The 27,401-nt window shown below is 48.4% G+C and overlaps 3 protein-coding genes and 1 pseudogene across 4 annotated transcripts in view; all 4 read left to right on the forward strand.

Annotated features, from left to right (window-relative positions):
• The window catches only part of PTPRA (protein tyrosine phosphatase receptor type A), a 168,713-nt gene extending 152,464 nt beyond the window's left edge, over nucleotides 1-16,249 (forward strand). For both annotated transcript variants that reach the window (XM_026012390.2, XM_026012389.2), the window contains 4 exons: nucleotides 8,506-8,631; nucleotides 8,712-8,863; nucleotides 14,715-14,850; nucleotides 15,611-16,249. In XM_026012390.2, the coding sequence (XP_025868175.1) occupies nucleotides 8,506-8,631; nucleotides 8,712-8,863; nucleotides 14,715-14,850; nucleotides 15,611-15,685 (489 nt within the window). In that variant the 3' untranslated portion in view covers nucleotides 15,686-16,249. The remainder of the gene's footprint in view (nucleotides 1-8,505; nucleotides 8,632-8,711; nucleotides 8,864-14,714; nucleotides 14,851-15,610) is intronic.
• Nucleotides 10,230-13,417, forward strand: LOC112930025 (ATP synthase subunit d, mitochondrial pseudogene; annotated as a pseudogene).
• Nucleotides 16,250-21,995: 5,746 nt separating the features above from the next.
• On the forward strand, nucleotides 21,996-22,727 carry LOC112930103 (progonadoliberin-2). The gene is made up of 2 exons (XM_026012388.2): nucleotides 21,996-22,330; nucleotides 22,447-22,727. Exons 1-2 carry the CDS (start codon nucleotides 22,102-22,104, stop codon nucleotides 22,653-22,655), a joined length of 438 nt encoding a protein of 145 aa, XP_025868173.1. The 5' UTR covers nucleotides 21,996-22,101; the 3' UTR covers nucleotides 22,656-22,727.
• An 843-nt stretch (nucleotides 22,728-23,570) lies between these two features.
• On the forward strand, nucleotides 23,571-25,657 carry MRPS26 (mitochondrial ribosomal protein S26). The gene is made up of 4 exons (XM_026012387.2): nucleotides 23,571-23,971; nucleotides 24,067-24,213; nucleotides 24,306-24,429; nucleotides 25,132-25,657. Exons 1-4 carry the CDS (start codon nucleotides 23,760-23,762, stop codon nucleotides 25,267-25,269), a joined length of 621 nt encoding a protein of 206 aa, XP_025868172.1. The 5' UTR covers nucleotides 23,571-23,759; the 3' UTR covers nucleotides 25,270-25,657.
• The last annotated feature ends 1,744 nt before the right edge of the window (nucleotides 25,658-27,401 follow it).

The raw sequence follows: 27,401 nt of genomic DNA on the forward strand, positions 1-27,401 counted from the left end.
TGAAGATTTTGAATTTTATAGAGCAGTGTAAGAGCCCTTAACAATATCAAATTTGTGTTTTTTTTAAAGTCCCTCTGGCTTAGTGAAGAGGACAAATTAGGAATGAGCAACCACAAGCAGAGAGGAGGCTGTGGCAGTACTGCTGATGGCCTGGACTCAGCAGGGATGGTAACAAGGGGTCTGTCCCAAAAGATAGTGAAGAGGTAGCATGAAGAATTAAGGATGGCACCCACTGATAATTCACTGAATTTACAACCATTTAAAAATAAAAATCACTAAGTATATTTTACATATTTTTTATTAGCTACACCTTTCCCATTCTGTACTTGTATAATTTGTTTAACTTTGATATGGCTTTTTTTTTTTTTTTTTAAGATTTAATTTATTTATTCATGAGAGACACAGAGAGAGGCAGAGACATAGGCAGAGGGAGAAGCAGAGTTCATGCAGGGAGCCTGATGCGAGACTTGATCCAGGGACTCCAGGATCACACCCTGGGCCAAAGGCAGGCACTAAACTGCTGAGCCACCCAGGCCTCCTTTGATATGGCTTTAAACATATTTGCACACCCTGATGTTCTTTATGTCAAGATTTTTTTCAATTTTAATCATTTAACTCACTAGCTATTCTTTCCAATTTCCATCATGTCCCTACATCAACAGACATACTTCTTAAGTCTTCACTCACCATTAATAACAATCCTGATGAGATGAGAGGTTTGGGGCACAGTTCCTGGCTCTGCAATAAGGCAGCCAACTACTGTGTTATCAAGAGCTAGGTGCATATCTCCCAGCCCTCTCTAATAAGCCAGAATGGAAGGTGCGTGCAGATAAACCATGGACCTGCATGAGATTATCCCCACACTCCCTGCCTTCAGGTCTATGATGGGCAGGCCCATGCTGCAGGTAGAAGTACTGGGGCAGAAAGCAAAAGTATCTCTCAGTCCACTGCCCTGCAATAAAATGTGTCCCAGTGAATATCTCAGACTTTGTCCTTCAGCTTATCAGGCTCTTCCATCCTCGAAGAAAATCTAGTGAGAATAAAGGGTGGAAATGGGAGAAAGGGCCACATACACACAGTCTCCTGCCACTGACCAAGCCTGCAGTCCCCTCTACCCACCACTGTGCCTTATGCCTCTCTGCAGGGCCAGTGAGATAGGCGGCAGTTCTTGCCCTCAGAAGCTTCTGAAATGAATCAGAACAGGATATTAATGACATTCTTTATAAGGCCTCACTGCCCCTGACAGAATTTCACTTCCTGTTCCATCCTCCATCCATCTTGTCAAGTGTCGCCTCCAGAGATACTAACACAGTAAGCCTAAATGATACAGTGAAAGGTGTTTACACGTATACGACTGTGACACCACCACTCCCCACACCTGGTTTTAAATTCCCAAGGAAAAAAGTCTTTTTAAAAATGTTTTAAAGATTTATTTATTTATTTATGAGAGACACAGAGAGACAGAGATATAGGCAGAGAGAGAAGCAGGCTCCTCACTGGGAGCCCAGTGTGGGACATGATCCCACAACTCTGGGATCACACCCTGAGCCGGAGGCAGACACTCAACCGCTGAGCCACCCAGGCGTCCCCCAAGGAAAAAGTCTTAATCCCAAATTGTAAATTTTATATGTATTAAAATCCCAAAAAGAATTAAAACTTAAAATCCTCTCTTCTCCCTGTTTTTTTGTTTTTGTTTTTTTCCTACTCCATCTTAACTATGAGGGATCCACCAACATGCTTGGTAAGGCTTGCATTCCCTTAGTAGTTTAGGTTGGACTATTCATCCGAGCAGTACCAGCAGTTTCTGCATGGGGTCAGCCCAACCCGAGGTTGTGTTCCACTTATCCAAGAGTCAGTAGAACGAGATTGCATTAGACACCTGCCACAAAGCTGTGTGTCCCCATCACTTTTGTCAGCTTCATACCATGCAAGAAATTAGGTGCTATTTAGGAGGAGGAGGAGGTTAAAAGCAGTTGGAGAAAAGACACAAGTGCTTCTACTGTAGCTTTTCAGGATATTATTATCTAGAGTCCATAACCTGAAAACATAAATCTGAGATTAGGGCAGCCCAGGTGGCTCAGTGGTTTAGCGCCACCTTCAGCCCAGGGCCTGATGCTGGAGACCCGGGATCAAGTCCCATGTCAGGCTCCTTGCATGGAGCCTGCTTCTCCCTCTGCCTGTGTCTCTGTCTCTCTGTGTGTGTCTCATGAATGAATAAATAAAATCTTAAGAAAAAAAAAATCTGAGATTAAAGCCCTGTTCCCGAATATTCTGCTACTGGACTTTAGTACTTATTCCCATCTCCCATCCTCAGCTACTGATGATTTTGGCTTACTGCCTCTTGCTGGCCTCTCAGCTCCCCCAGCCACCCACTCAAATCACAGCAATGACAAATTACCCATATCATATCTGTGCTGCCTTTGGGATCTCAACACCAGGCACCCCACATCCTGCCCAGCTTAACATCTGCTGAGAGCACCCTCCCCCCACTACTTCCCTCTTATTACAGTAAGTTTTTATTTATTTTTTTTTAAGATTTTATTTATTCATTTATGAGAGATACACAGAGAGGCAGAGACATAGGCAGAGGGAGAAGCAGGCTCCATGCAGAGAGCCCGACGCAGGTCTCGATCCCAGGTCTCCAGGATCACACCCTGGGCTGAAGGCGGCACTAAACCGCTGAGCCACCCAGGCTGCCCCTACAGTAAGTTTTTATCTTTCACCACATCTCTCGAGCTGTGACCACGGCCCAAGGGCACAGAGCACCTGGCTCCGGGGCTCCCAAACAGGCCAGATTCGGCCACTTGCCACAGTCCAAAGGTAGAGAGATGAGTCGAGATAAAACAGGAATTCATTTCAGTGAGGCCAGCATGGGGAAGATACTGGGTTAATGTCTCAAAGATTGTGTCCAAAGTGCTGAAGACATTTCTAGGTTCACATAAGGGAGCTGTGAGACAAAGGTCAGTGGATGCATGCAGGTGGCAGAAAGGTCAGGTTGATCACTGTCTTCGGGTCAGTCATCTGCAGAGGTCAGGACAGTCATTATTGCTTGAGGGATAATGTCAGTTTCCATCCCTAGATGCTTTCCTGTCAGGTCTTTTGCCTGAGTTAAGAGAGAAGCTGGAAATAAAAACTTAATCAGAAAGTACAGACTGAGGGCGGCCCGGGTGACTCAGCGGTTTAGCGCTGCCTTCAGCCCAGGTTGTGATCCTGGGGACCCGGGATCGGGTTCTGCGTCGGGCTCCCTGTGTGGGGCCTGCTTCTCCCTCTGCCTGTGTCTCTGCCTCTCTCTCTCAATCCTCTCTGTGTGTTCTCATGGGTAAATAAATAAAATCTTTAAAAAAAAAAAAAAAGTACAGACTGAGATCAAAATGGAGGTGGTTGAAGTCCTCTTTCAGAGCCATGGACTCCTCCACCTTCTCAGCCCCCAACTCCCCTCATGTTTTCACTTTCTTCCTTATTCCCTTTAGAGTTTTTATGACATGTCATTATTATAATCCCTCCCTTGCTAACATCCATTATTCCCTCCTGGTCTTTTACTTTCTTGGCACTTTATCTCACAGCCTGGCCCATTCTTCTCTAAGAAATCAGATGAGAATGCACTCACCTTCCCTCCTGCAAGCAACCAGCCTCCTCAGATCTGTACCCATTCTCTCACCTCTCCTATTGCGGTGGGAAAAGGTTCCTTCACCCTTCCATCCACATGTCCAGTGTGCCTGCAAGCTCCCCTCCTGCTGCCTCCGGCATGTTTCTGCAGTCCTTCTCCTTCACCTCCATCAGCAGTTCCCTCTCTGCTGCATTACTCTAACCAGCCTGTGCCTTGTTGCATTTCCTGTCTTTACAAAACAAAAATCTCTCTCGTGTCCCATGGTTTCTTCCTTCTATAACCTACTTCTCTGCACCCCTTCCTTCCTAGCACAACACCTTTGAAGAATTGGCTTCCTCCTTTTGGTTCTCTCCTCATCCTGTTCCTTCTGAGAATACTTCTATCAGCATCACTGATGACTGCCTTCTTGCCATTCCTTCTCCTCTTTCTGACCCTTTACAGCAGCATCTGAAATACTCAATGCCTCCCTCCTCCTCAAAACACTTTCTTCCTTTGAATTCCATGATGTCAACCCCTCACTGGCCTGGCAGCAACTTTCGTTTTCTTTGTGACCACCTCCTCCTCTTTGTGTCCTCTAATTGTTGAAGTTGACTTAGGCCTTAACCCTTTGTTGTTTGTTTTAACACACTATCCCTTGAGGGCTTCATATAGTCCTGTGGGTTGAAATGCTATCTGTATGCCAGAGGTCCCCAAATCTGTGTCTCTAACGCAGCCTCTACTTCCCAGTTGTGGACTGGTGTATCCATGTGCCCACTGGATATCTTCACACGACTGATAAGGATCTCAGACTCCTGGCCCAGATGAAACATGATTTTCCTCCTTCCCCCATACTAGTCCACCCCGCTCTTACCATCTCAGTAAGTGGTCCCACCTTCTGCCCAGTAGTTTACCTTCATTACTGCCCTTTCCTCACTTCCTACATTATCCTCTCTTCCCACATCAGTGAGATCTAACATACACTGAGCATGTCCACTTCTCTCCAGTGCAGCAACAGACCCCTCCTTGAAACCTGCACCACTGAAGTAGCCTGACAGCCATCTATCCGATTCCACTCCCACCCACTTTTAGTCACTTCTTCGCATGGCAGCCAGAGATCATTTTGAAAATAGAATTCTGGGGCAGCCCAGGTGGCTCAGCGATTTAGCACCGCCTTCAGCCCGGGGCGTGATCCTGGAGACCTGGGATCAAGTCCCATGTCCGGCTCCCTTCCTGGGACACCTGGGTGGTACAGTGGTTGAGCGTCTGCCTTTGGCTCAAGGCATGATCGCGGAGTTCCGGGATCGAGTTCCACATCAGACTTCCTGCATGGAGTCTGCTTCTCCCTCTGCCTATGTCTCTGCCTCTGTCTGTGTCTCTTATGAATAAATAAATTCTTTTTTAAAAAAAATAGAATTCTAACTATAGTCACTCCTTAAAGTCTTCTCTGAGCTTCCTGAGGTCCTGAGGGAAAATATCCATCATACAAAATTTAAGAGCCTTTCATGTTGACATCTAGTCCCAAGACTTGAATTGGACCCTCTTTCCTTATAGTGTCACTTGCTTAATTTAAATCTCCTGCTTTCCATTTTCCCTCATTCCCTTCTGCCATCTAGCTGTTAAGTGAGGCATGGCTTCTGATGGGTCACAGCCTACTACTCCTTGACAGGAGGGTCCCATATTTGTCACTGCTTTGTGTTCTGCACAGGCCTGGTCTCTACCTCCGTGCTCTCACGTGAGTCTCCCCCCTCAGCAAGATCCCCAGGCCTCTGTAGCTGTGGGCATCAGTAGGTACAGCCACTGCTGGTCCCTGCTTCGGATTCCCAGGCCCACGTTCTGCCTCCTGAGGAAGTGGGTTCCTCTCCTTTGACCCAGAGGAGGATTACCTCAATAGGTCTCTCTCTAAACTGAAGCTGCTCTTGTTGAGTATTCCAAAACCTCCCTCAAAACTTTGCCTTCCAGCAGCTTAACTCAGCCTCCTGAACTAGTGCTGCTTCAGGGTCCACTCTCTTTACCGGTATCCTCCCCACAGATGTGAGAGGCGCCTCTGGACTGCTGTTGCCCTCACATGGTGCCTTTTTCCTCTTAAGTAGCTGGCTTTGTTTTTAAGTCCAGCCTGCTTCCTCTGTTTGCGTTGTGCCCACTGGGAGAGCTAAATTAAATAAACCCTGTACTTTCTCCTGGCTGAGGAGAATGAGTTGCTACCATTTGTCCAATATCTGTAATTGTTTTTTGTGGCTTCTCTTTACATCATCCCTTAAATCCTAACCCCAGAAGTTTACCAGGGTTGTCTCCTCTTGGCACACCTTACTTGCTCACCTATAGAACTGAAACTCACTTTGCAGCCTTGATCTAACCCCTTGGTCGGTCCCAACCACATATAATCACCTTGAGAAATTGTACCCCTTAGACCAGCCACAGTAGACTCCCCATTTGCTTTTACTGTGGACTGACTGCCTGTCCACAGCTCTAGTTCCCTAGCTCTGTATCTGTGGTGGCCCTCTTCCAGTCTGCCCCTATTGTCATACCCCACTGCCAAAATTAAGGTCTCAAGCCATAAAGTGTGGGACCACCACACTTTTTCTAGTCATAGTGTGATTCTCGGTCATACACCCCGTGTCTCTCAAGCCCATTTAAATCTTAGCACTTGTAATGGTTTTAAAGCCCCAGTTGTTAGTCCTGGCTGGTAAACTGTGTGAGGGCAGATTTGGGAAGAAAATGGAGTAGCAAAATTTATTCCACCCACCAGTGACCTGAAAACCAACATAATCTCTGTTTAAGAGCCTTAATTAGAATTTTTTTTAAGCCATTCTGGTTGAGGAGAGGGCCCAGAGCCCCAACCCCCATAGCATCTCCAGGGCTCTGAGTGGGTACATGTAGAAAAGCACTGGTCTGTGACATTTCCCTGATCTACCACTTTGATAATTCTGTGGTTTAAAATTAGCTCAGCATCATTTATAAAGGAGATAATGAATTATCACACATAGGAAAAGCGAAAAGAGTCACTAAAATGGACCTTTAGTAATGATTTTATTTGGACTAAGATTGTTATTTTTATTTTTCTACTCTTCATAATTTTCCTAATGAGTATAAAGTATGTTTATGGTTAAAGATTTTAAAAGTGCCAATAGTGAAAATCTAAGATCTTCCCCCAAATGCTCTAAAGAAATGGACAGTTGGCTATATTGTTTTATTTATGTATTTATAGCCTGACTTATTCTGCAAACATTGAACAGATTCATTTAGCAGTTACTGAGAGCCTACCACACACGCAGGCAGTGTGCAGGGTGCTAGAGAGACAAAGATGAAAAGAGGCAGCCCCTGCCCACATAGAGCTGTACAAGAAACTGAGCCAGGTGCCAGCAAAGACAAGCTGTAAACTCTCCTGTTCACTTGCAAGGACAGAAATGCAGGTGCCATTGCAAATTGAAAAATCAAGAGGAAGGAAAGGAGGGAGGGGAGGATGCTGTGCCCTGGGCTCTACTGAAGCACCATGGCTGGATGGTAGTTTCAGTGGGGCTCTGTTTTTCTGGGTTAGCAGTCTGACATATGTAAGCTCCTATAAGAGGTGGAAACACCCCGAGGGAGCAAAGGAGAGGGGAAAAGAAATTGGAGCAAAAACATTCATTCCTCTTCCTCCACCCTATTAAGTGTTGAATGCAGCTGAAATGATGGTCAGAGCTCTTCAGAGATGTGTCACGTGTTGCAAATTAAACTGTAAAAAAGTAAACCAAAAGGCTAAGTGATTATGTCCAGTAAGGGAATTAAGGGTTGTTTTTTTTTTACATATTTATTTATTTATTCATGACAGACACAGAGAGAGAGAGAGGCAGGCAGGCACACAGGCAGAGGGAGAAGCAGGCTCCATGCAGGAAGCCGACGTGGGACTCGATCCTGGGTCTCCAGGATCAGGCCCTGGGGCGAAGATGGCACTAAACCGCTGAGCCACCCGGGCTGCCCCGGGAATTAAGTTTTTAAATATACAATTGACTCTTGAACAACACAGGGGTTAGGTAGGCACTGACTCCCAGCCCCTTCTTTCTACCTTGTGTAGTCGAAAACCTGCATATATCACAGGGATGAAAGCTGCAGCATAGGGAATCTAGTCAGTGGTCTGGTAATAGTGTTCTTTGGTGACAGATGGTAGCTACACTGGTATATAGATTTGCCAAATTACTATATTGTACACCTGAAACATATGTAGCATGTGTCAACTATACTTCAATTTAAAAAACCTGTATATAACTTTTGACTTATCAAAAACATAATAGCCTACTGCTGACCTGAGGACTGATCAGTGACATTAATAACATATATTTTGTATGTTTTATCTATTATATACTGTATTCTTACAATAAAGTAAACTAGAGAAAAGAAAATATCATTAAAAAAATCATAAGGGGAACACCTGGATGGCCCAGCAATTGAGCGTCTACCTTTGGCTTAGGGTGGGATCCTGGGGCCCTGGGATTGAGGTCTACATCGGGCTCCCTACAGGGAGCCTGCTTCTCCCTCTGCTTGTGTCTCTGTCTCTCTCTCTGTGCCTCTTATGAATAAATAAGATCAAAGAAGGAAGGAAAGGAAGGAAGGGAAGGAAGGGGAAGGGAAGGAGGGAGGGAAAATTGGTACTTTATATTACTGTACTGTGTTTATTCAGAAGAATCTGTGTATAAGTGGGCGTGGGCCCATGCAGTTCAACCCTGTGTTGTTCAAGGGTCAGCTGTAGGTGTCCTAGTGAGGATCAGAAGTTAATTGGAGTGATATTAAGTAATGTAATGACACTCTGAGTTTTTGACACTTTGGATATGAAGGACGTCCTATAAGAGGTGGTAATTGGAAGACGGGAGCAGGCAGCTCAAAGGACAGCCATGCTTCTATTCATGGTATTCCAAGCACCTCACATCTCCCGTTTGTCCCTCCAGGAGAAGTGTGCCCAGTACTGGCCCTCCGATGGAGTGGTGTCCTATGGAGACATCACAGTGGAGCTGAAGAAAGAGGAGGAATGTGAGAGTTACACTGTCAGAGACCTCCTGGTCACCAACACCAGGGTAAGGTGGCTGGGGGGTGCAGCTCCTCCCGCAGGGAAAAGCCAGGGTGCCCTGCCTCTCTGATCCCACTTCTTCCAAAGGAGAACAAGAGCCGGCAGATCCGGCAGTTCCACTTCCACGGCTGGCCTGAAGTGGGCATCCCCAGCGATGGAAAGGGCATGATCAGCATCATTGCGGCCGTACAGAAGCAGCAGCAGCAGTCAGGGAACCACCCCATCACCGTGCACTGCAGGTACCTCTCCCCAGCCCTCAGAGTGGGAGAGAAAGCAATGAGAGGCAGGCAGGGGAAGCGACAGTGAGGAAAGCCAGACAACAACAGGGTACTGATGAGCACCTGGCAGTTGAGTTTGGTGGCCAGCATAGGGCCAGATAATAAGAGAAGATCATGGTGTTTGAACTTTGCATTAAGTACTAGGGAACCAGTGATATTAAAATATTGGACAGGGAAGCATTTGGGATAGTGATGGGGTGGTACAGGAGAGCAGCAGAGGATACTGACAGTGGAGAGACCATGGGCACTAGTGGGGGTGAGGGTCTGGCCTTCTTAAGAGACACAAGAAAAGAGAAAAGGGTAACTATTTTGAGAATAGTTTGAAGAAAAATGAGCAAGACTGAAAACATAGTTGTGAAAGAGGAGTCAAGTGTGTAGAGTGTATCCCAAGTTTAAACCAGGGTAACTGGTCATGATTGCTGTCACTGACAGAAGAATTATGGTAAGGGGACTCATTTTGGGGGGCAGAGGTGAATTTTGTTTGGGGCATGTTGTTTGAGATTGCACTTTAGGAAAAAAATTTACAATGAGTTTGAATTGCTTTTATAATTGGGGGAAGAAGTCTTAGAGAAGAAAGAATATATTATAAATCACTACAAATTGGTTTTTAAAAAGAGAAAAATCGGGGGGGGGGGGGTGCCTAAGTGGCTTACAGCTGCTGCCTTCAGCTCAGGTCATGATCCCAGGGTCCTGGAATCAAGCCCCATGTCAGGCTCTCTGCTCAGCAGGGAGTGTTCATGTGCACTCTCTCTCAAAAAACCTTTAGAGAAAGAGAAATGAGCAAAGAAACTTCTAAGAATATATCCAGTCAATATGCTTCAAGTGGCCAAAAGGAAATAATCACTAGGATTAAAGTGCTGCTTATAATAGTAAAAGATTGTAAATTATCTAAACATGTTAATAGGCAGCTGACTCAATAAGCTATGATGGATCTCATGCTACAGAGCTGCAAAAATTAATGAGGAATCTGCTTATATACTGAGTATGGGTTAATCCTCTAGATGTATTGCTTTGTGAGCAAAATAAATGGGACATAGGGAAAGAACATGTGTTTCTGTTGGGGGGCACCTGGCTAGCTCAGTGGGTAGAGCATGCAACTTTTGATCTCGGGTTGTGAGTTTGAGCCCCATATGGGGTATAGAGATCATTTAAATAAATAAACTTTTGAAAACAATATATTTTTCTATTGGTATATGCATAAAAATATCTCTGGAAGGACAGACAGGTGAGGATCTGAGGACATTGGCACTTTCCCAGGAATGCATCCGAAAGCAAAAAAATGGAATATGAAGGAAGCTTTTCATTTTGGGGGGCTGTTTTGAAATTTGAACTATGCTAATTTATTACCTATACAAAAGAAAGTACTTTAAAAATATTTTAAAGAAATAAATGGGCTGTGGACTGTGGGCCGCCGGGGTCGGTGAAGGATCTCAAGGTGGCTGGGCAAAAACTTGCTCTAAAAACCATTGACTGGGTAGCCTTTGGGGAGATCATACCCCGAAACCAGAAGACCATTGCCACCTCCCTGAAATCCTGGAATGAGATGCTTATCTCCAGGTTGGCTGCTCTTCCTGAGAAACCACCTGCTATCGACTGGGCTTACTACAAGGCCAATGTGGCAAAGGCTGGCTTGGTAGATGACTTTGAGAAGAAGTTTAATGCCCTGAAGGTTCCTGTGCCAGAGGATAAATACACTGTCCAGGTGGATGCTGAGGAAAAAGAAGATGTGAAAAGCTGTGCTGAGTTTTTGTCCCTCTCAAAAGCCAGGATTGAAGAATATGAAAAAGAGCTGGAGAAGATAAAGAACATAATTCCGTTTGATCGGATGACCATTGAGGAGGACCTGAATGAAGTCTTCCCAGAAACCAAATTAGACAAGAAGTATCCCTATTGGCCTCACAAGCCAATTGAAAATTTATAAACTTGAATTGAGGAGAAAGCCCTGGCCTTCATATTATAAATGTTGGACATTAAAAATAATGATATGGAAAAAAAAAAAAGAAAGAAAGAAATGGCAAAGTGCACCAACTAATACAAATGGACAGTAAACATGAAAAGACGCTAAACTTTACTAGTAATATTCTGAGAAATGAGAATGAAAACAGTGCAGCATGGCTTTGTGCCCATTGGATTGGCAAAATCACAAAGATTCCTTGGCACGCCTGGCTGGCTCAGTCAGTAGAACATGCAACTCCTGAACTCGAGGTTGTGAGTTTGAGCCCCACCCTGGGGGTAGAGATTACTTTTAAAAAATTAAAAACTTAAGAAAAAATAATTCTTTGGCTTGTCCAGATAAATCCTTCCTTCCCTACACTTTTATTGTCTCCCTTGGTTACCCTCTCTCTGCAAACCCCAGATTCTCTAGCTGCCCTGCATCAGCACCATGCAGCTGAATGAGGCTGAAAAAAAGCACCAGGTTGCAGGCTTCGTTTTACCTTCCTGACCACCGGCCTTGTAGTAGGCCCTTAGTGCTGCCTTGGTGTTTTTCTGCACCCTCCATTCTCCCAGACCATGGCTGGACATATTAGGGCCTGGTGCCAAATCTGGCCTGCTGCCTGGTTTTGTGTGGATCTGCGAGCCAAGAACTGTTTTCACATTTTAAAATGTTTAAAAAAAAAAAAATCAAGACCTATTTAATGATATGAAGATTGCATGAAATTCAAATTTCATTGTCCATATATAAGGTTTATTGTAACATAGCTCTGCCCTTTTTATGTACTGGCTGCTCTCGTGCTCCAGCAGCAAAGAATCGAGACCATGTGTGGTGCCCTCCTTGTCTCACACTGCTGCTCAGCATACAAGAAGTCAGAATTGTGCAATTAGAACTTGATCTTTTCTCTTCTTGGCAAAACCGAAGATATTTTCTATCTGGCCCTTTACAGAAAAGCTTGCCAGCCTTTGTCCTAGATGATTAGTTCACACCTCCTCTCAAACCTAGATACTATCACCACCTCTTCTGTCATCATATTTAAGAAAAGACGCTGTTTTCTGTTTGACTAAGAATAGAAAAGCAATCAGAACTTCCATATGCTCCCAGCACACTACTGCCCATCTCCCTGCAGTGGTGCTGTGGACCCTGATTCCCTCCTGTTCAGTGGATGAGTTGTCTGAAGCCAGCTGCATTAATCATTAATTATCTATTGCTATGTAATAATATTATAACTTGGCATCTTAAACTTAGCATCTGAAAACAACATACATTTATCTCACAGTCTCTGTGGTCAGCAGTTGAGCACATCTTAGGTTAGTCCTGTGCTTCAGGGTCTCACAAGACTGCAACCAAGGTGTTAGCCAGGGCTGTGTTCCCATCTGAGGCTCAATCAGGAAGGATCCATTTCTAAGCTTCCTTGGTTGTTGGTAGCATTCAGTTCCCTGTGGGCTGCTGGACTGAGGGCCTCTGTTGTTTGAAAGTCCCAAGTGGAAGTTCCTTGCCACCTGGACCTTCCCAGTGTGGTTGCTTGCTTCTAAGTCAGCAAAAAAGAGAATGTCTCCCTGCAAGACAGGCTTTATGATCCCATGTAACATAATCACATACATGTAGTTACATGCATCTCATCACACTTGCCATTGACGCTGGTTAGAAGCACCTCACACATCCCGCCTACATTTTTGGGGAAGAGATTGCACAAGGGCATGAACACCAGGGGGTGGGGTTTGGGGGGCCACGGTAGGGTTTGTCTGCCATACCCACCGTCCACTTGGATATTGGTTCCATCCCCTTTTGTCCTTTCCTCTGGATAACTACCATCTTAATACAAATATGCTATAATTTCTCTCATTTTAATATTTTAAAAACTCTTACCTCTCATTCCCTTCCAGGTACCATCTATTCCTCTGTTTTCCTTAATAGTAAAGCTTCTCAAAAGATTTGTTCCAACTAACTCCCCAGTTCCTTTCTTCTCATTCTCTCTTGAACCCATTCTACCTCCCCCCCACATTCCATTGCAGCTGCCTCTGTGAGGGCTACTGGTGACCTCCACATTGCCGATCCAGAGATTATTCTGTCTTGTTACCTTTATCAATATCAAACACAGTTGACCACTCACTTCTCTATGGAATGCTTTCAGCAGAGCTTCTCTCCTGGTTTGTGTCCTCATTGGCTGATCCTCTCCATTTGTGGTCCAGGACCAAGATAGACTTCCTTAGATCTCTTCTTTGTCAACTAACAGCCACTCCCCTAGGTGAGCCCATCTTGTCCGCTGGATTTCATACCAACTCCTGTGTCATTATCACCATTTCACCCTCTCCCCTAAACACCAGATTTATATGTCTAGTTACCTACTCAACATTTCCACTAGGGTATCTTCAGTTGAAGGAGTTCAGATCAGGGGCACCTGGGTGGCTCAGTGGTTGAGCATCTGACTTTGGCTCGGGGTGTGATCCCGAGGTCCTGAAGTCAAGTCCCACATCAGGCTCACTGCAGGGAGCCTGCTTCTCCCTCTGCCTATGTCTCTGCCTTTCTGAGTTTCTCATGAATAAATATATAAAATCTTAAAAAAATATATAAAAAAATAAAATAGTTGAGATCAGAACTTCTCATCTTTCCTTCTAAGCCTACTATTTGCTCAGCCTTCCCCCAATCAACAAGTGGCATTTCAGTCCCCCAGCTAACTCAGATGAGAAGCCTTGAAGCCATACTGTTCTTATTTCCTCACACATGTACATCTAATGTCCAGCCTTGCTCTACATGGAAAATAGTTTGAGAATTAAGTATTTCTCATTCCATCCACCAGCAGCACCTCTCTGTCTAAGCCACCATCCGCTCTTCCCAGTAGTTATACTGGCCTCATTCGTTTCCCTGTCCCAACCTTCCCCCTGTTCACAACACAGTAGCTAGAGAACTAGAGAAATCCTTCAAAAACCTTCAGTCAGGCCACATCACTTAGAATCCTGACAGTGGTTCACAAGGCCCAACTTGATCTGAGAGCTCTTGCCCAGGCCAGGCAGGTGTACCAGGGGGTTGGCAATCTCCCTGAGGGCACTGACCTCACCCTTATCATTCTCCTTCCCTCTTTCTGTCCTTCCGTCTATCAAATCCAGCTACACAGCTCCCGCACCTAGATATCCTGCCTCGTGCCTGAGATACTCCTCTCCCAGACAGCTGTTGGGCCTTGTCCTCACCTTCAGGTCTCTGCTCATGTGACACTCAGAGAGCCTTCCCTGACCACCCTGCCTAGAACTCCTGTTCCTCTTTTTCCTTCCCACACTATATATCTTATTGTTTGGGCATATTGCTCCCTACCACAACTCCTGCCACACAGCAGGCACTCATTAAGGGTCTAGTGAATCACCTGATGACACTGAACATGGTGGATAGTGTCATAGAGTCTGGGTTCCTGGGATTTAGGAAGCAAATGAGAGGCATGGAAAAGAATCAGCATGCACACACACACACACCCTGTAGAGGCTCAGGGTTTATCAGGAAAAGAAAGAGAAGACTAGAATCCCAACAGGAGTGGGCAGCAGGACAACTCAGGCACATTTATAGATAGACAGTGAAGGCTCAGTGCTGGGTGAGAGGGAGTGTGCAAGAGGTTCTTCCACCACTGTCCAGTGGGCGAGTCCCTCAAGCAGACAAAGTGGGGCATCAGGAAAGGCAGCAGGGGTACTCCTTCCTCTCCAGAGCAGTATGAGTGTGGGGCTTATGTGGAGAGGAGCAAATCGGCCCCTGTCTCTACCCTACCCCACCATCTCCCTTAGATGACAGCCCTTCCCATGAGCACCAGCCTCCACCTTGGCCTTTTTGTGCTCAGTGCCACTGTCTTCACCTGATCAGCACAGTGGATTGTAACAGATGTCTGCTCTATTATAGCGCGGGGGCAGGACGGACGGGGACCTTCTGTGCCCTAAGCACAGTCCTGGAACGGGTGAAAGCAGAGGGGATTTTGGACGTCTTCCAAACCGTCAAGAGCCTGCGGCTACAGAGGCCACACATGGTCCAGACACTGGTAAGCTGCCTGCACTACCACTGCATCTATAGCCCTTCTCTGTGAGGGCTAGCCCAGGGGCGGAGGCTCTTCCAGGGGGCCCATCGTTCCTCCAAGGTGCCCCAGCTAGAATAAGCCTTGGTGACAGAGCAGAGGGACACAGCCCTATCACCAGGAAGAGAATTGAGTGGCCTCTGTGAAGACTAGAAAGAGGTGCTTGGGTACCCCATAGGGCTTGTCTGCACTCTTCCATGGGTCCTGGGATAGAAAGACTCAGGTATGCCGCCTCTACTGCTCAGACTCCTGACTGTCTCATTAACCAGTAACCACTGAGTATGGGGACAAGCACCCAAAAGGGCCCCTGAACCTCGGAGAGCAAGACATGTATGAGGGGAAAGAAAAATACATTTTAAGAGGTTTCAGAATTGATGAGGCTTTGAGAGCCAGAGCACCTGCAGTCTGGCAACCATGGTGAGGTGCAGGCCACACACAGCCGTCTCCCCACCTGCTTGGTCTGCCAGCCCTTCACACTCATGTCTAACTGCTGCAAACCTAGGACCACATCTTCCTTTCTGGTCACCTCCATCAGGACAAAATTAGCTATACTCAACCCAGAAGGGGAACGCTATCAGAACTTCGCAGGCAGGTCAGGGCTCAGGTGCAAGTCCAAAAACATTCACTTCCCTCAGGTTCCCATCTTTTAAAAAACTGGTCTGTCAGGAGTTGCACGTACCTGATTCTCTTCAATAATGGTGGCTTTTCCCCTCCTTTTGCTCTACAGGAACAGTATGAGTTCTGCTACAAGGTGGTGCAGGAATATATTGATGCATTCTCAGATTATGCCAACTTCAAGTAAGAGGTGATGAGATCCAGTGGACAGGAAATTTGCCTTTAATATTTTGTAATATTCTGTTTTGTTAATATACCCAAAATTGTGTATATATCTTATAACTGTTTTAGAAATTGGTACATAGGCTTCTATTACCTATTAGGTGGAGATTTTATATGTAAATGTGTTAGTACTGATAGTCCTTTTTCCAATGTTTTATTGGGGAATTAAATAGTGTGATGTTTGGATTGATATCGTGAAATCCTCTGCCTGGAAATTGGGCTGTATTATTCTTTGGTTTAGACATCTTTTCCTAAAGAAGGAACACAAAATTCATTCCAGGTAGCTCAGCATCAACTAAGAAAAAAAGCACAAAGTTCTCACAGCTCTTGAGGAAATTGGTTGTCCTGGTGCCCCCACTCCCTCACCCCTTTCAGGTTCTTATTCCCTTCCTGCTCTGTAAATAATCCCTCCCCATTCCACCCTCCCCACCACCACCACCACAACCTACTGTGGGGAGTAAAGGAACCAGAGCGGTATCTCTGGCACCACACTAGGGATTATCAGGTAATAAAAGCTTTGACTCCCTGAGGAAGCGTCTCCCTTTGTCTGGGGTGGGGCAGCCATACCAGGGCTGGGGCTCTTACCTAGGCCACTCCTGGCCCTGCTTATTAATTAGTGTTCTGTCTCAACTGGTCTCACAAACCGCCATCCTCTCAACTCCTTTCCAATGGCACAGCCTCTCCAGCTCTCAGCTAGTTGCCAGGACTCACCTTTCGTTCCCAGCACATCTTTGGTACAGTGATCCCAGCCAGCCTTGCTCCCTGGAAGATGGCCAACATCCTCAGTGTTTCCCTGGCACAGGGGCATGGAAGAAAGAGGAGATAGCTAAGTCCAGTCCAACTTCCCTGGTGCTTTGCTACAAAATTGTCTGGATTGTGTCACTCTATCCAGGATAAGTCTTTATACCCACACTTACTAGATTAAATAGCTTTCATTTCCTTTTATATCTGCCCTCATTTCCAGGACTTTTATATGGAAGTGTCTCAGATCCAGAGGCCAGGATAGTAGGAGTCTTCAATTCCAACTTGATATCAAGCCTGACATTATATAAAAATGTCTGGCATTTGTGTTTTAAGTCATGTCGATGTTCATTTATTTCTCATGTAATGGTGTGCTCAGTCCAGAGACCCAGTATTCTCCCATCTTGTCCCAGTGCCCCTTAGAATGTTATTCCTTTTTGTTTTGTTTTGTAAGATTTTATTTTTTGGTTCATGAGAGACAGAAAGGCAGAGACACAGGCAGAGGGAGAAGCAGGCTCCCTGCAGGGAGCCTGATGCAGGGCTTGATCCCAGGACCCCAGGATCACGACTTGAATCAAAAGCAGATGCTCAACTACTGAGCTACTCTGGTGCCCTTAGAATGTTATTCTTGTCCTCACGGCTGAAGCTGGATCACTGTCTTTTCTTACGGACAAGCAAAAAGAAAATAGCAAGCAACTTCATTTTTAAGGACATGAAGAAAAGTTCTTTCCATTTTCACTCCTATCCTATTGGCCAAAACCTAGTCATAAGGCTACGCTGTGTGACTATAGGAATATTGGGAAATGTAGTCTTTAGTTGGCACAGCTGGGAGGGTGAGTCTGTTCATTGCCTCTTACCCTCATGAGCAGCTCATGGGAACAGGAGCGTGAACTGGTTGCCACGCCTGTCAATACAGGGCTAAGAGAGTCTTACAACCCATGGGGACTTTCTCAAAGAGCAGGGACAGGCCCTGGGCTACTCAGGCTGTCAGGAGTGAGAAGTGGCACCACAGCCCAAGCCATGGGAAGCACAGTCAGAGGTCATTGCTGCTGTACTTGTTGGCAGAGGTGGGACTTGAGCTGGATCCAAGGGATGCCGGGAATGTGGATGAATGAAAGGAGGCAAAGTCACATGGAGCCACATTACTGAAGGCCTCAGAACCCTCCAGAAGGTGAACAGGTGTGGTGGCTCTAAGATGGGAACCAGGTTCAGCACATACTCAGGATATCTTCAGGAGGCAGGGGCACCATAACAGACAACCTCTGGAAGTTTCTGAGAAGTGAGTGGGTGTCAGAAGTACTTAGTCCTTCTGTAAGAACTAAGGAACTCCAAGTAACAATAAATTCAAAACTCAGTGGTTTTCAAGGAAGCATGGGCAAATTAAGCAATCTGAGAAGGATTTCTGATGAGAGGTGCCATGTTTGAGAAGGAGACCCTGGCTCTATGCAAGCTACATTTTGGTGCCTCTGTGACCAAGTCCTGGCAGGTGGAGGAGGCCACAGGCCTTGGGTCAGCAAGCTATATAGCAAATCTGTAGGAGAGTCCCTCACGTGTCCTGCCTTAGCCTTACCTCCCAGCAGGCTGCCTACCTCCTGTTGCTAGGGCTGGTGTGGAGCAGCTTACTAGTGTGTACAAGGGTTCCTACCGAAGGACTGATTACCAGCTCACCAGTGTGGCCTGGCTACTCCCCCTTTCTGTTGAAATCCATGCGGATTTGCTTGGTGGCTGTGTGTGTGTGTGTGTGTGTGTGTGTGTGTGTGTGTTTAAGATAATTATTTGAGAGAGAGAAAAACAAAACATGAGCAGGGTGGAGGGCCAGAGGAGAGGGAGAAGCAGACTCCCCACTCAACAGGGGCCCAATGTGGGGCTCCATCCCAGGAACCTAAGATCATGACCTGAGCCAAAGGTAGATGCTTTACCAACTGAGCCATCTAGGCGCCTCTGGGCCAGTATTTTAAATATCACCTGGCTGCTAAACAGATGTCTTCAAGCAGGACTTGCACTGTTGAAAGAGACATAAACCTGACAGGAACTAGTCAAGGCTAAGGGGTAAGTGTATCAGGGTTCACACCACTCAATTGTGTGGGCACAGCAGGGGTGACTGCTTCATCTAGTGCCCGCCCCTCAATTGGTCAGCTGTGCTGCATGGAGTTAAAGCTAGAGCCTGTAAGGACTTCTCAGAACAGGGAGCGAGGCATCCAGTGCCCACTGTGCTCAGACCCCAGTTCATCAAGTCAGCGCCCTCATGGGTGTTCAGTTTCCCTCAGCACTCCACCACCAAAAGCGTAAGTCTTTGGTTTTAATTTTTTTAAAAAAAGGCACCTCCACCAGGCCTGTAGTCCTCTGCCTTTGTGATAGACTCACTCGATCTTCTGTCACACTTAATCCCCCCAGATTCCCCTGTTCCCTTTTGCCAAGGATCCACTCTCTGCCCTCTGGCTCCTTCCTCCCTCTGACTTTATCCTCACTCTGTAGCCTCTGCTCCTCCTCTCTCCATCCTCAGAGCCCAAGCATTCCTGTGATCTGTATGCTGTGGACCTTCAGCCCTACCCCAGCCCTGAGCTACAGGTTGGCATAGCCTGCTTCCTGCCAAGTGACTGCAAAAGGTGACCCACAGGCACCTGTCTCACCCACGGCTGAGGGGTTCACCTGGTCTCTCCAGAGTCTACCATCCCTTCCTGCAGTTTTCCAGCATTCTCTGCACCTCTCTCCCTCCACCCCGAGCCTGGGGATCCAGATCCACTGGCAGTTCTTGTGTGGACTCTTCTCCATTTTGTTCTTACGTGGAAGCACCGCAGCTTACCCTGTGTGCAGACCCTAGCTAACTCATTGTCATCCTTTGCCCAGACCATCTGATCAGGGGTTTGTGTCCCTCTGCTCCAGCAGCACTTGAGCACTCAGCTCTAAGCCTCTGCTTTCCCAACTGACTACAAGCAGCTCCCAGACAGATGAAGTCCTGTCCTCCGGGCAAGCATGAGTTGGAGCTCAGTGGTGAACAACCAGCTTTCTGTGCCCTGCTGAGAGGGATATGAGGATGAATTTTAGAGTCTGTAATCTGGAAGAGGACAGAAACATTCTTGAAAAGCTATGTATGTTGCCAGAAAGAAAGGAACTAGAGCATCCCCTGGGAAGCTTAATTCTGATTTGAATTTTTTAGGAAAAACTACAAATTACAGAAAAAATAAAGGCACCCCATTCCTCTTTTATTTATTTTTTATTTTTTTTTAATTTATTTTTATTTATTTACGATAGACACACACAGAGAGAGAGGCAGAGGGAGAAGCAGGCTCCATGCACCGGGAGCCCGACGTGGGATTCGATCCTGGGTCTCCAGGATCGCGCCCTGGGCCAAAGGCAGGCGCCAAACCGCTGCGCCACCCAGGGATCCCCCCATTCCTCTTTTAAAATAAACACAGGGGACTTTGAATAAAACATTCTGTAAGCCCAAACCAGAACTAAGCTAGTTTATTGAACATTTTTACTAAACCACAAATGTTTCTCTAAAAATTACTTGGTTAACCAACACATATAGGAACAAAGTGTATTATTTCTCCAAACAACTATATAATCCACATATTGTCTCTGGTCTCCACTAAATATAAATCATTTTGGAAATTCATGTCCAGGCACCCATGAATGACTGGTGCCCATTAGGCCATCCCCTCCCCCATCTTTGCCACAAGATTTGACACACCTACTCTTTTTTTTTAAGATTTTATTTATCCATGAGAGACACAGAGAGAGAGGGGCAGAGACACAGGCAGAGGGAGAAGCAGGCTCCATGCAGGGAGCCCAACGTGTGGGACTCGATCCTGGGTCTCCAGGATCAGGCCCTGGGCCAAAGGCAGCACTAAACCGCTGGGCCCCCCAGGCTGCCCACACACCTATTCTCCTAATGACTGGCTACCACAACACCAAGCCTGACCCTGGCTCTTGCATTTGTTTAGCCCAAATGCAGAGATTGGCTATTAATCCTATAAACAGGCCTCTGCCCCTCTCCTGTCCCCCTCCTGTCCCCCATGCTAATAGCTGGTGGTGAAAAGCTGGGCTGACCCAGATTGATAGGTGGAGGTATGTTTCACGTGCCCTAGGTTAGCTGTGTCCAAGTCCATGAATAGTGCCTTGGCTGAGCACAGAATGGGGAGGGCTTGGAACCTTGAGAGGCAAAACTATTCCTACCTCTTGCTCATTCATAGTCCTACCAGCTACCAGCCTGCAGATGCTGTACTACCCCCTTAGCAGCCCCCCCCCCCACCTCCATGGGCTGGCTGGGAGGAAAGAGAAGCTGCCTGAGGGTAGGTGTGCCCCACCCAAACCTGCCTCCATCTGGAGTGATCCATCACTGGTGCCCAGGTGTATGGATGAGGACCGCTCCATCCAGCCCATTTTGCAGTTTGGCAGACAAGCCTTCAGGCCCTCGTAGCCTCCCCCAGACTCTTCACAGGTTGCTGGGTTCCCTACTCAAGCTGCCAGCTGGGTGGGACTCTGGGTCCCCAGGCATTTTCCACCCCCCAGGCTACTGTTTGTTTCTGGATCAGAGAAGACCAGGCTTTGTAGGCCAAAGGCGGGGAGCTTGAGGATGCAACCTGGGAGAAGAGAAGTGATTCTTCAGGGCCTGGCCAGGCTGGAGCAGGAGTCTTTGTACTTCAGATCCCTGGGAGGGAGAGGGAGCAATTTGGTGACCCCAGGGCCAGTGGCTAAAAATACACTAGGAACATACACTGATAAGAGAAGGGTGTTGGGTGGCAGGCTGCGCCCCCTCCCTCTTTGAGACATCACTGAAGTGCGTGGACCAGGAACAGTGTGGTGTCTCCTGATCCATAAATCCTAGCGCTGGCTGTCTCCAGGGTGGCGGGGGATCCACTGTCACCTGGAGGAGCCACCTCAAGGAGCCAGCTCCTCTGTAGCTTTCCCTCAGTGAGTAAAGAGGCTGTTCTCCCCAAAGGCTGGGACTCCTGGATGGAAGTCTGTCCTGCGTGTGTGACACACTGTTCTTCTCCCTCCCAAGTCCCTCTACCCCGAACCATGTCCCAGGAAAAAACCCTTTACCTTTCTCTCTGCACCACTGTTCCTGTGCCTGCTGCTTTTAGCATAGGAGGGATGAGGGGTGGAAGCACTTGCCCAACCCCAGGCAAGTGTCTGCCTGTGTCTCTGCCTCTCTCTCTCTCTCTCTCTGTCTCTCATGAATAAATAAAATCTTTAAAAAAAAAAAAAAAAAAAACCCTTGCCCATGTCACCACCACATCCATTCCACACCCCCAACTGCCATGGAAGAGAGATGACAAAGGACAGAGGCAGCATGCCATGCACCAGGTGCCCCAAATGCCCCTACACTGCTGCCTGGCCCTTGGAGAGCTTCCCTCACCAAAACCTCTGTTGCTCTTCCCAACCTTCTCCCACTTCTAGAATCCCTGAAGGAGGGAGGGGTAGGCCTGACAGACAAAGGAAGGCCCTCTGCTGGCAAGGCTGGGACCCTCTGTGTCCCAGGAGGTTCTGGGGAAGGCTGGTTGCCAGGAGCCTTTGGGGTCCAGATCCCAAGAGTCTTTGGATGAGGGGCAGTGAGTGGCAGAAGAGGGAAGGGCATTAGGAAACACTGAAGCTATCCTTGAAGTGCCAGGTGTCTAAGGGGCCCTGGAAGAAATGGAAAGAGTTATGGATGGAAGCGCCTGTCGTCTTGAGTGCTGTTATCCGGGGCCAGCAGCCCTGCTGGCCATGACCAGCTGCAGGCTAGGCTTGCCGCCGCTGCTGCTGCTGCTGCTGACTATTCATTTTGGACCCTCGAAGGCTCAGCACTGGTCCCATGGCTGGTACCCTGGAGGAAAGCGAGGTTCCAGCTCAGCCCAGCCACCCCCACATGCCCCCCAGGTGGGTTAAAGGTATCCCCCGCCTGAGTGGGAGGAAGAAGGTATTGGCTGGGGCTCCTTCACCTACTGTGAGCCTAGGGTGGGAGCAGTGGGCAGGCCACAGCCTTGACTCCTTTCTGAGGAAGGGTCCTGGGCACTGCAGCAAACAGCCCAGACCAGACCGCCCATAACCTCCCAAGCAATGCCCTGGCTCCCCCTGAGAACAGTGTGCCCTGGGAGGGCAGAACTACAGGCTGGTGGCCCCTCTGTAGAAAGCAGCACCTGGTGCAAACACTGCTAGTAAGTACAGGGAGAGGCCTGGCATTGGCCAGCAGGGGCCATTGTGGCTAAGAACTTGTTGGGGGATATGTGGACAAAAGAGGGGGGGTAATGAGCTAAAACTAAGATGACCCCTGGGCACGCAGCAGGATGCCATCTGCTATCCTTCCTATTTCCCAGAATTCTAGACAATTTATAAGATACTTATGTTAAATTAAAAGAAGTAACTAGTGGAGTGGAGAGAATTCTACTGAAAACCTCCACAAGACAGTGGCTGTACTAGGGTCCTCCAGGCTTCTTTCTTGTCAAGAGAAGCCCATATGTCCGGAGGTGAGCAGCCCCTCAGTGAAAAGAGGTGAGGGGTGTGAACTTACACTATTAGGTAAGGGGGTCCCAAGAACCAAGGCTGACGCACTAGAAATGCAGTGATTGCAGAAGACCAGTGTGCAGCGATGGATTATTATTACTATTTTGCATTTATTTTAAAGTGCACGGGAAAGCCATAACTGAAGGAGAAAAAGTAAATTCGTATTAGGCAAAAACATTACGTAATTTAAGTTGTTGTGAGCTCAGGTTTTTACAAACCAGGTTTGTTTGGGGTGGGCAACGCCCAGGGGCTCCAGAGCCCCCACGCTGGGTTCCCTAGCCGGCAAGCGGGTCCTCAGGATGAGAGAGCAAGCTGGCCGCCTGGCGGACCAGGTCGGGAGGGGTGAGGGCGGGCAAGGTCGCAGGCGGGCAGCCTGGTGACCAGGGCGTCCTCTGAAATGATCACCTCCTCCCCCCACAGACTGGACCTAGAGCACCGCGCCCTGTCGCCCTCCAATAAAGAGATACGAAGCCCCTGAAGCTGCTGCTTCGAGCTCTCTCCTCTGTCCCGTCCCTCGCCCACGCGCACTGAGACTATCCAGCGCGGGGGTTGGAGGGACGTGGGCCCCGCCCGCCGGCGGGAGGGACGCGGGGCGGGGCGGGGCAGGCGGGGCAGGCCCTGCAGGGAGGGTGCGGCCAAGGCCCGCGGGCCCGAGGACCACGCGGAGGTGTGCTTGCGCGCGCCCGCCCCGCCCTACGGGCTCCCGGGGTGGGGGGCGGGGCCCACGGACTACACGTCCCGTGGTGCCCCGCGGTCGTCCCCGGGCCCCGTGATGCCCTGCGGCGCGCCGGAAGCGGGAGGCTTCGGCCATGCTTTGCGCGCTGAGAGTTTGGGGCGCGGGTCCCCGGTGGGGGCCTCCGGCCCCGCTGCTGCTCCTCGTGCGCGGCCGCAAGACCCGCCACGACCTTCCGGCCAAGTCCAAGGTCGGGCGCGTGGCGACCCCGCCCACGGTGGATCCCGTAGAGTTCTTCGTGCTGACGGAGCGTTACCGGCAGTATCGCCAGACGGTGCGCGCCCTCAGGTGTGTGACGAGGGGAGGCGGCCGCCGGCGCTGTGGGCTGTGAGGCGGAGAGGGCGGGCGGAGAGGGTGCCGACTGCGGGCCTGTCTCCGCCCAGGCTGGAGTTCGTGACTGAGGTGCGGAAGAAGGCGCACGAGGCCCGGGCCGGGGTCTTGGCAGAGCGCAAGGCGCTGCAGGATGCCACCGAGCATCGCGACCTGATGGCCTGGAACCAGGCGGAGAACCAGCGACTCCACGAGCTGCGGTGAGTGGGCCGGGAGGCAGGGCAGGCCGCTGGTGCGCGGGGCAGACCCAGCCGCGCGCAGTCTCAGCCTCTTGCCCTCGCCCCCACCCCAGGTTAGCGAGGCTGCGGCAGGAGGCGCGGGAACAGCAGCAGCGGCAGGCGGAGGAAGAAGCCCGGCGGGCCCGAGAGGCCCAGGCCTGGGCGCAGCTCAAGGAGCAGGAAGTGCTGCAGCTGCAGGTGGGTCGCGTCTCCGGGCCTGGAGCTAAGGGCCGGGAACAACTCCTGGGCGGCAGTCCTGGGCGCGGCGCAGTGGGACACTGGCCCTCGCACTGAGGGAGCGAGCAGCCTTGAGTCTCAGTTAGCAGGTGAGGATTTGGGAGAGGAGTGCAAAGAGAGTGACGGGCGCAGACACCCAGAGGTGAGAGTTGACATTAGAATTGTAAAGTATCCGAGTAGCTAGGTGGTGGTAAGCCCGCCTCTATACCCCGGAAGGGCCCCCAGTTCCACAAGGAGTTTGTATTTTGTTTTGCGGGTATAGTCATTGAAGTGTTAATATTTTGGGCTAGGGTGGCAGATGTGAGACTAAAAAGCAGGGAGACCATTTGGGAGTGATCCAGTAAGAGTGGATGAGGTCTGAATTAAAGTAATGGGTGCGGAGAACAAGTTTGACAGAGATTAACGAGGGACATTGAGGCAACATTCAACCCAGCGGGACTCGAGATTGTCACAACTGGTGTGCTTGGAGTTCTGGCTGAGATGTCCAGTGGATAATTATCTAAGAGGAATATGATAAGGCTGCCTGATACTCTTCCACTGGAAGGTCACAGAGGACCTGGGCACCAAGCATCCATCCAGAGGGAGAACTGGAGACTCAATGGGCTAAAGGTCAGCAGGCCTTTGCTGGAGACTTCCATTCAGTAGCTTTCTGTCTCCCAATAGGAGGAAGCAAAAAATTTCATTACCCGAGAGAACCTGGAGGCACGGGTGGAAGAAGCATTGGACTCGCCGCCGAAGAGCTACAATTGGGCCATCACCAGGGAAGGGCTGGTGGTCAGACCACAGCATAAGGGCTCGTAGGGGTCCAGTAAGGACAGTGCCCACCCAGGGACCATGTGTGTATGGGGTAGGAGGGTTGGGCCTGATCTGGAATAGATCTGTTGATGTTGCTTAGGAAGAAGGAGGCTCAGCCTATTCCAGTATCCTCCTCACATTCTGCCCTGCACCCACCACCTGGTTGGCAGTTCCCATACATACTGTCCTGTTCTACACCCATGTACGACTCAGCAAAGCAGCAGACCTTAGAGGTTTCCAGCTCACAGTGGCGCAGAATGGACCACAGTCCCCTCGATCAACTACGTCATTTACTAAGTGTCATCAAGGACATGGACAGAGGTTGGCAAATTACAGTCCTTTGGCCCAATTTGTCCTACTGCCTGTTTTTGTAAATAAATTTTATTGGAACACAGCTACATTCATTCGTTGACTACTTCTACACTATAATGGCAGAAATGAGCTGTGTAACAGAGACTATTTGACTTGCAAAGTGTAAAAAATATTTGTTACATGGGGTTTTTTTTTGTTTTAAGATTTTATTTATTCATGAGAAACAGAAAGAGAGAGGCAGAGACACAGGGAGAGGGAGAAGCAGACTTCATGCAGGGAGCCCAATGTGGAACTCGATACTGGGACTCCAGGATAACGCCCTGGGCCGAAGGCAGGCGCTCAACTACTGAGCCACCCAGGTGTCCCATGTTACATGGGTTTTTAGAGAAGGTTGCCAACTCCTGATCTAGAGCTTTAGGACTCTAGCCAGAGTATCCAGGTAACAAAAGGGCAGCAGAGACACAAGCTAACCACTGGCCAAAGACCCGCTTCTGCTTGATCCTAAGATTTGCCAGCTGAGGTCTGGTGTGCCCAAGGCACAGAAGTAAGGAGGAAGCCCCATTTCTTTATCAGTGGCCCTTTCTACCCAAGGCTTCCATGACCCACATGGCCCTGGCACTACCAGCTTCCTTGGACTGCACACCATATTGGTACTGGCAAGGGAGGCCTGATTGACCTTTAGAAGATCAATGTGGCTTATCTAGCACTTGGACCAAATGCCATGGGTACCAGAATTACTTGTAATTGAAATTCACAAGGTTCAACAAGTGAACATATAGATTTATGGCCCCTATTCAAGCATAAGTCCATGTCTCTCAGAGTCAGAGTTGCTGGCCCTTTGTCACTAATTCACCTGAACTTGCCCAGATACCACCAGAGGAAAATGAACAGAATCCTAGTTTCTTTCCCCAACTCCCAGGTTGTGGAGAGTCTGGAAACCCCTAAAACATGAAAACCATTTAGGGAATATGTGCTATCCTTCAACATTCAAGTGAGGTAGCAGGTATAGAGGTACAAGCAGAGGGCTAATAGTTATACTGCCTTGCACCCAGCCTCCATCAGGCCCTGCACCCCTGAAGGCAATAACCTCCCTCCTCAGGCTGATAGTGGGTCATCTTTCCTCTGGTGCTTAGCCCAGGCACAGGACAGTGTAGTCTTTAGTTTCAGATGCTCAGTATAACTTGTGATGTGAAAGCTGATAGGTGCACGTTATAGACCATGGATCAAGACAACTGTGCCCATAGCCTTGGGATTTGTTGTGAGAAGCGGACCATTTGGTCCCCTGCAGTGGAAGTGTTTGGTGAGCTTTACACATGGGACACAGCCTGTGTCAGAAAGTCCAGTTTCATTCTTGTTAAAGTCCCTGGCTTTCTGCACCAGAATTTGGACACAAGCTGTTTCTCTTCAGGTAGAAAAGACTGTGTCATACTTTCTTGAAACTCTGTCTCTGGGCAGCTTTTCCTTTACAGCTGTCCTTTAGTGTCCTCCATGAGGCTATAAGTCCTTAGCATTCACTGCTGATGTCAGTATATCACGTGGAGCCACCTGTAAACCAAGCTTCAATGTTTTTATCCTTCACCCTCGGCCATCTTACTGGTATAGACACAGATTAGGCAGCTTACTGGTACCTTCAGGGTTAAAGCAAGCCCAATCTCATCTGTACCTGCATCTCATGGATCATAGAGTGCTGTTAGGTGCACAGGTAAGCTCAGATCTTACCTGGTCCAGGTTGCAGAGTTATGTGGTGTCCCACAGAAGAATGCTTTATCTCCAATAGAACCCTGATGGCCTCAGAAACACCAGGGCCTCTTCTATTTTGTGGGCAA

The sequence above is a fragment of the Vulpes vulpes genome, chromosome 14, assembly GCF_048418805.1.
Source record: "Vulpes vulpes isolate BD-2025 chromosome 14, VulVul3, whole genome shotgun sequence".
NCBI classification, from domain to species: Eukaryota; Metazoa; Chordata; class Mammalia; order Carnivora; family Canidae; genus Vulpes; species Vulpes vulpes.

What these genes read in the sequence shown, in the direction of transcription:
- LOC112930103 (XM_026012388.2), top strand. Translation starts at nt 22,102, where the DNA reads ATGGAAAGAGTTATGGATGGAAGCGCCTGTCGTCTTGAGTGCTGTTAT. An exon ending in CCCACATGCCCCCCAGGTGG is followed by an intron (nt 22,331 to 22,446) that starts GTTAAAGGTATC and finishes CTCCTTTCTGAG; the next exon opens with GAAGGGTCCTGGGCACTGCA.
- MRPS26 (XM_026012387.2), top strand. Translation starts at nt 23,760, where the DNA reads ATGCTTTGCGCGCTGAGAGTTTGGGGCGCGGGTCCCCGGTGGGGGCCT. An exon ending in CAGCGACTCCACGAGCTGCG is followed by an intron (nt 24,214 to 24,305) that starts GTGAGTGGGCCG and finishes CCCCCACCCCAG; the next exon opens with GTTAGCGAGGCTGCGGCAGG. An exon ending in AGGAAGTGCTGCAGCTGCAG is followed by an intron (nt 24,430 to 25,131) that starts GTGGGTCGCGTC and finishes GTCTCCCAATAG; the next exon opens with GAGGAAGCAAAAAATTTCAT.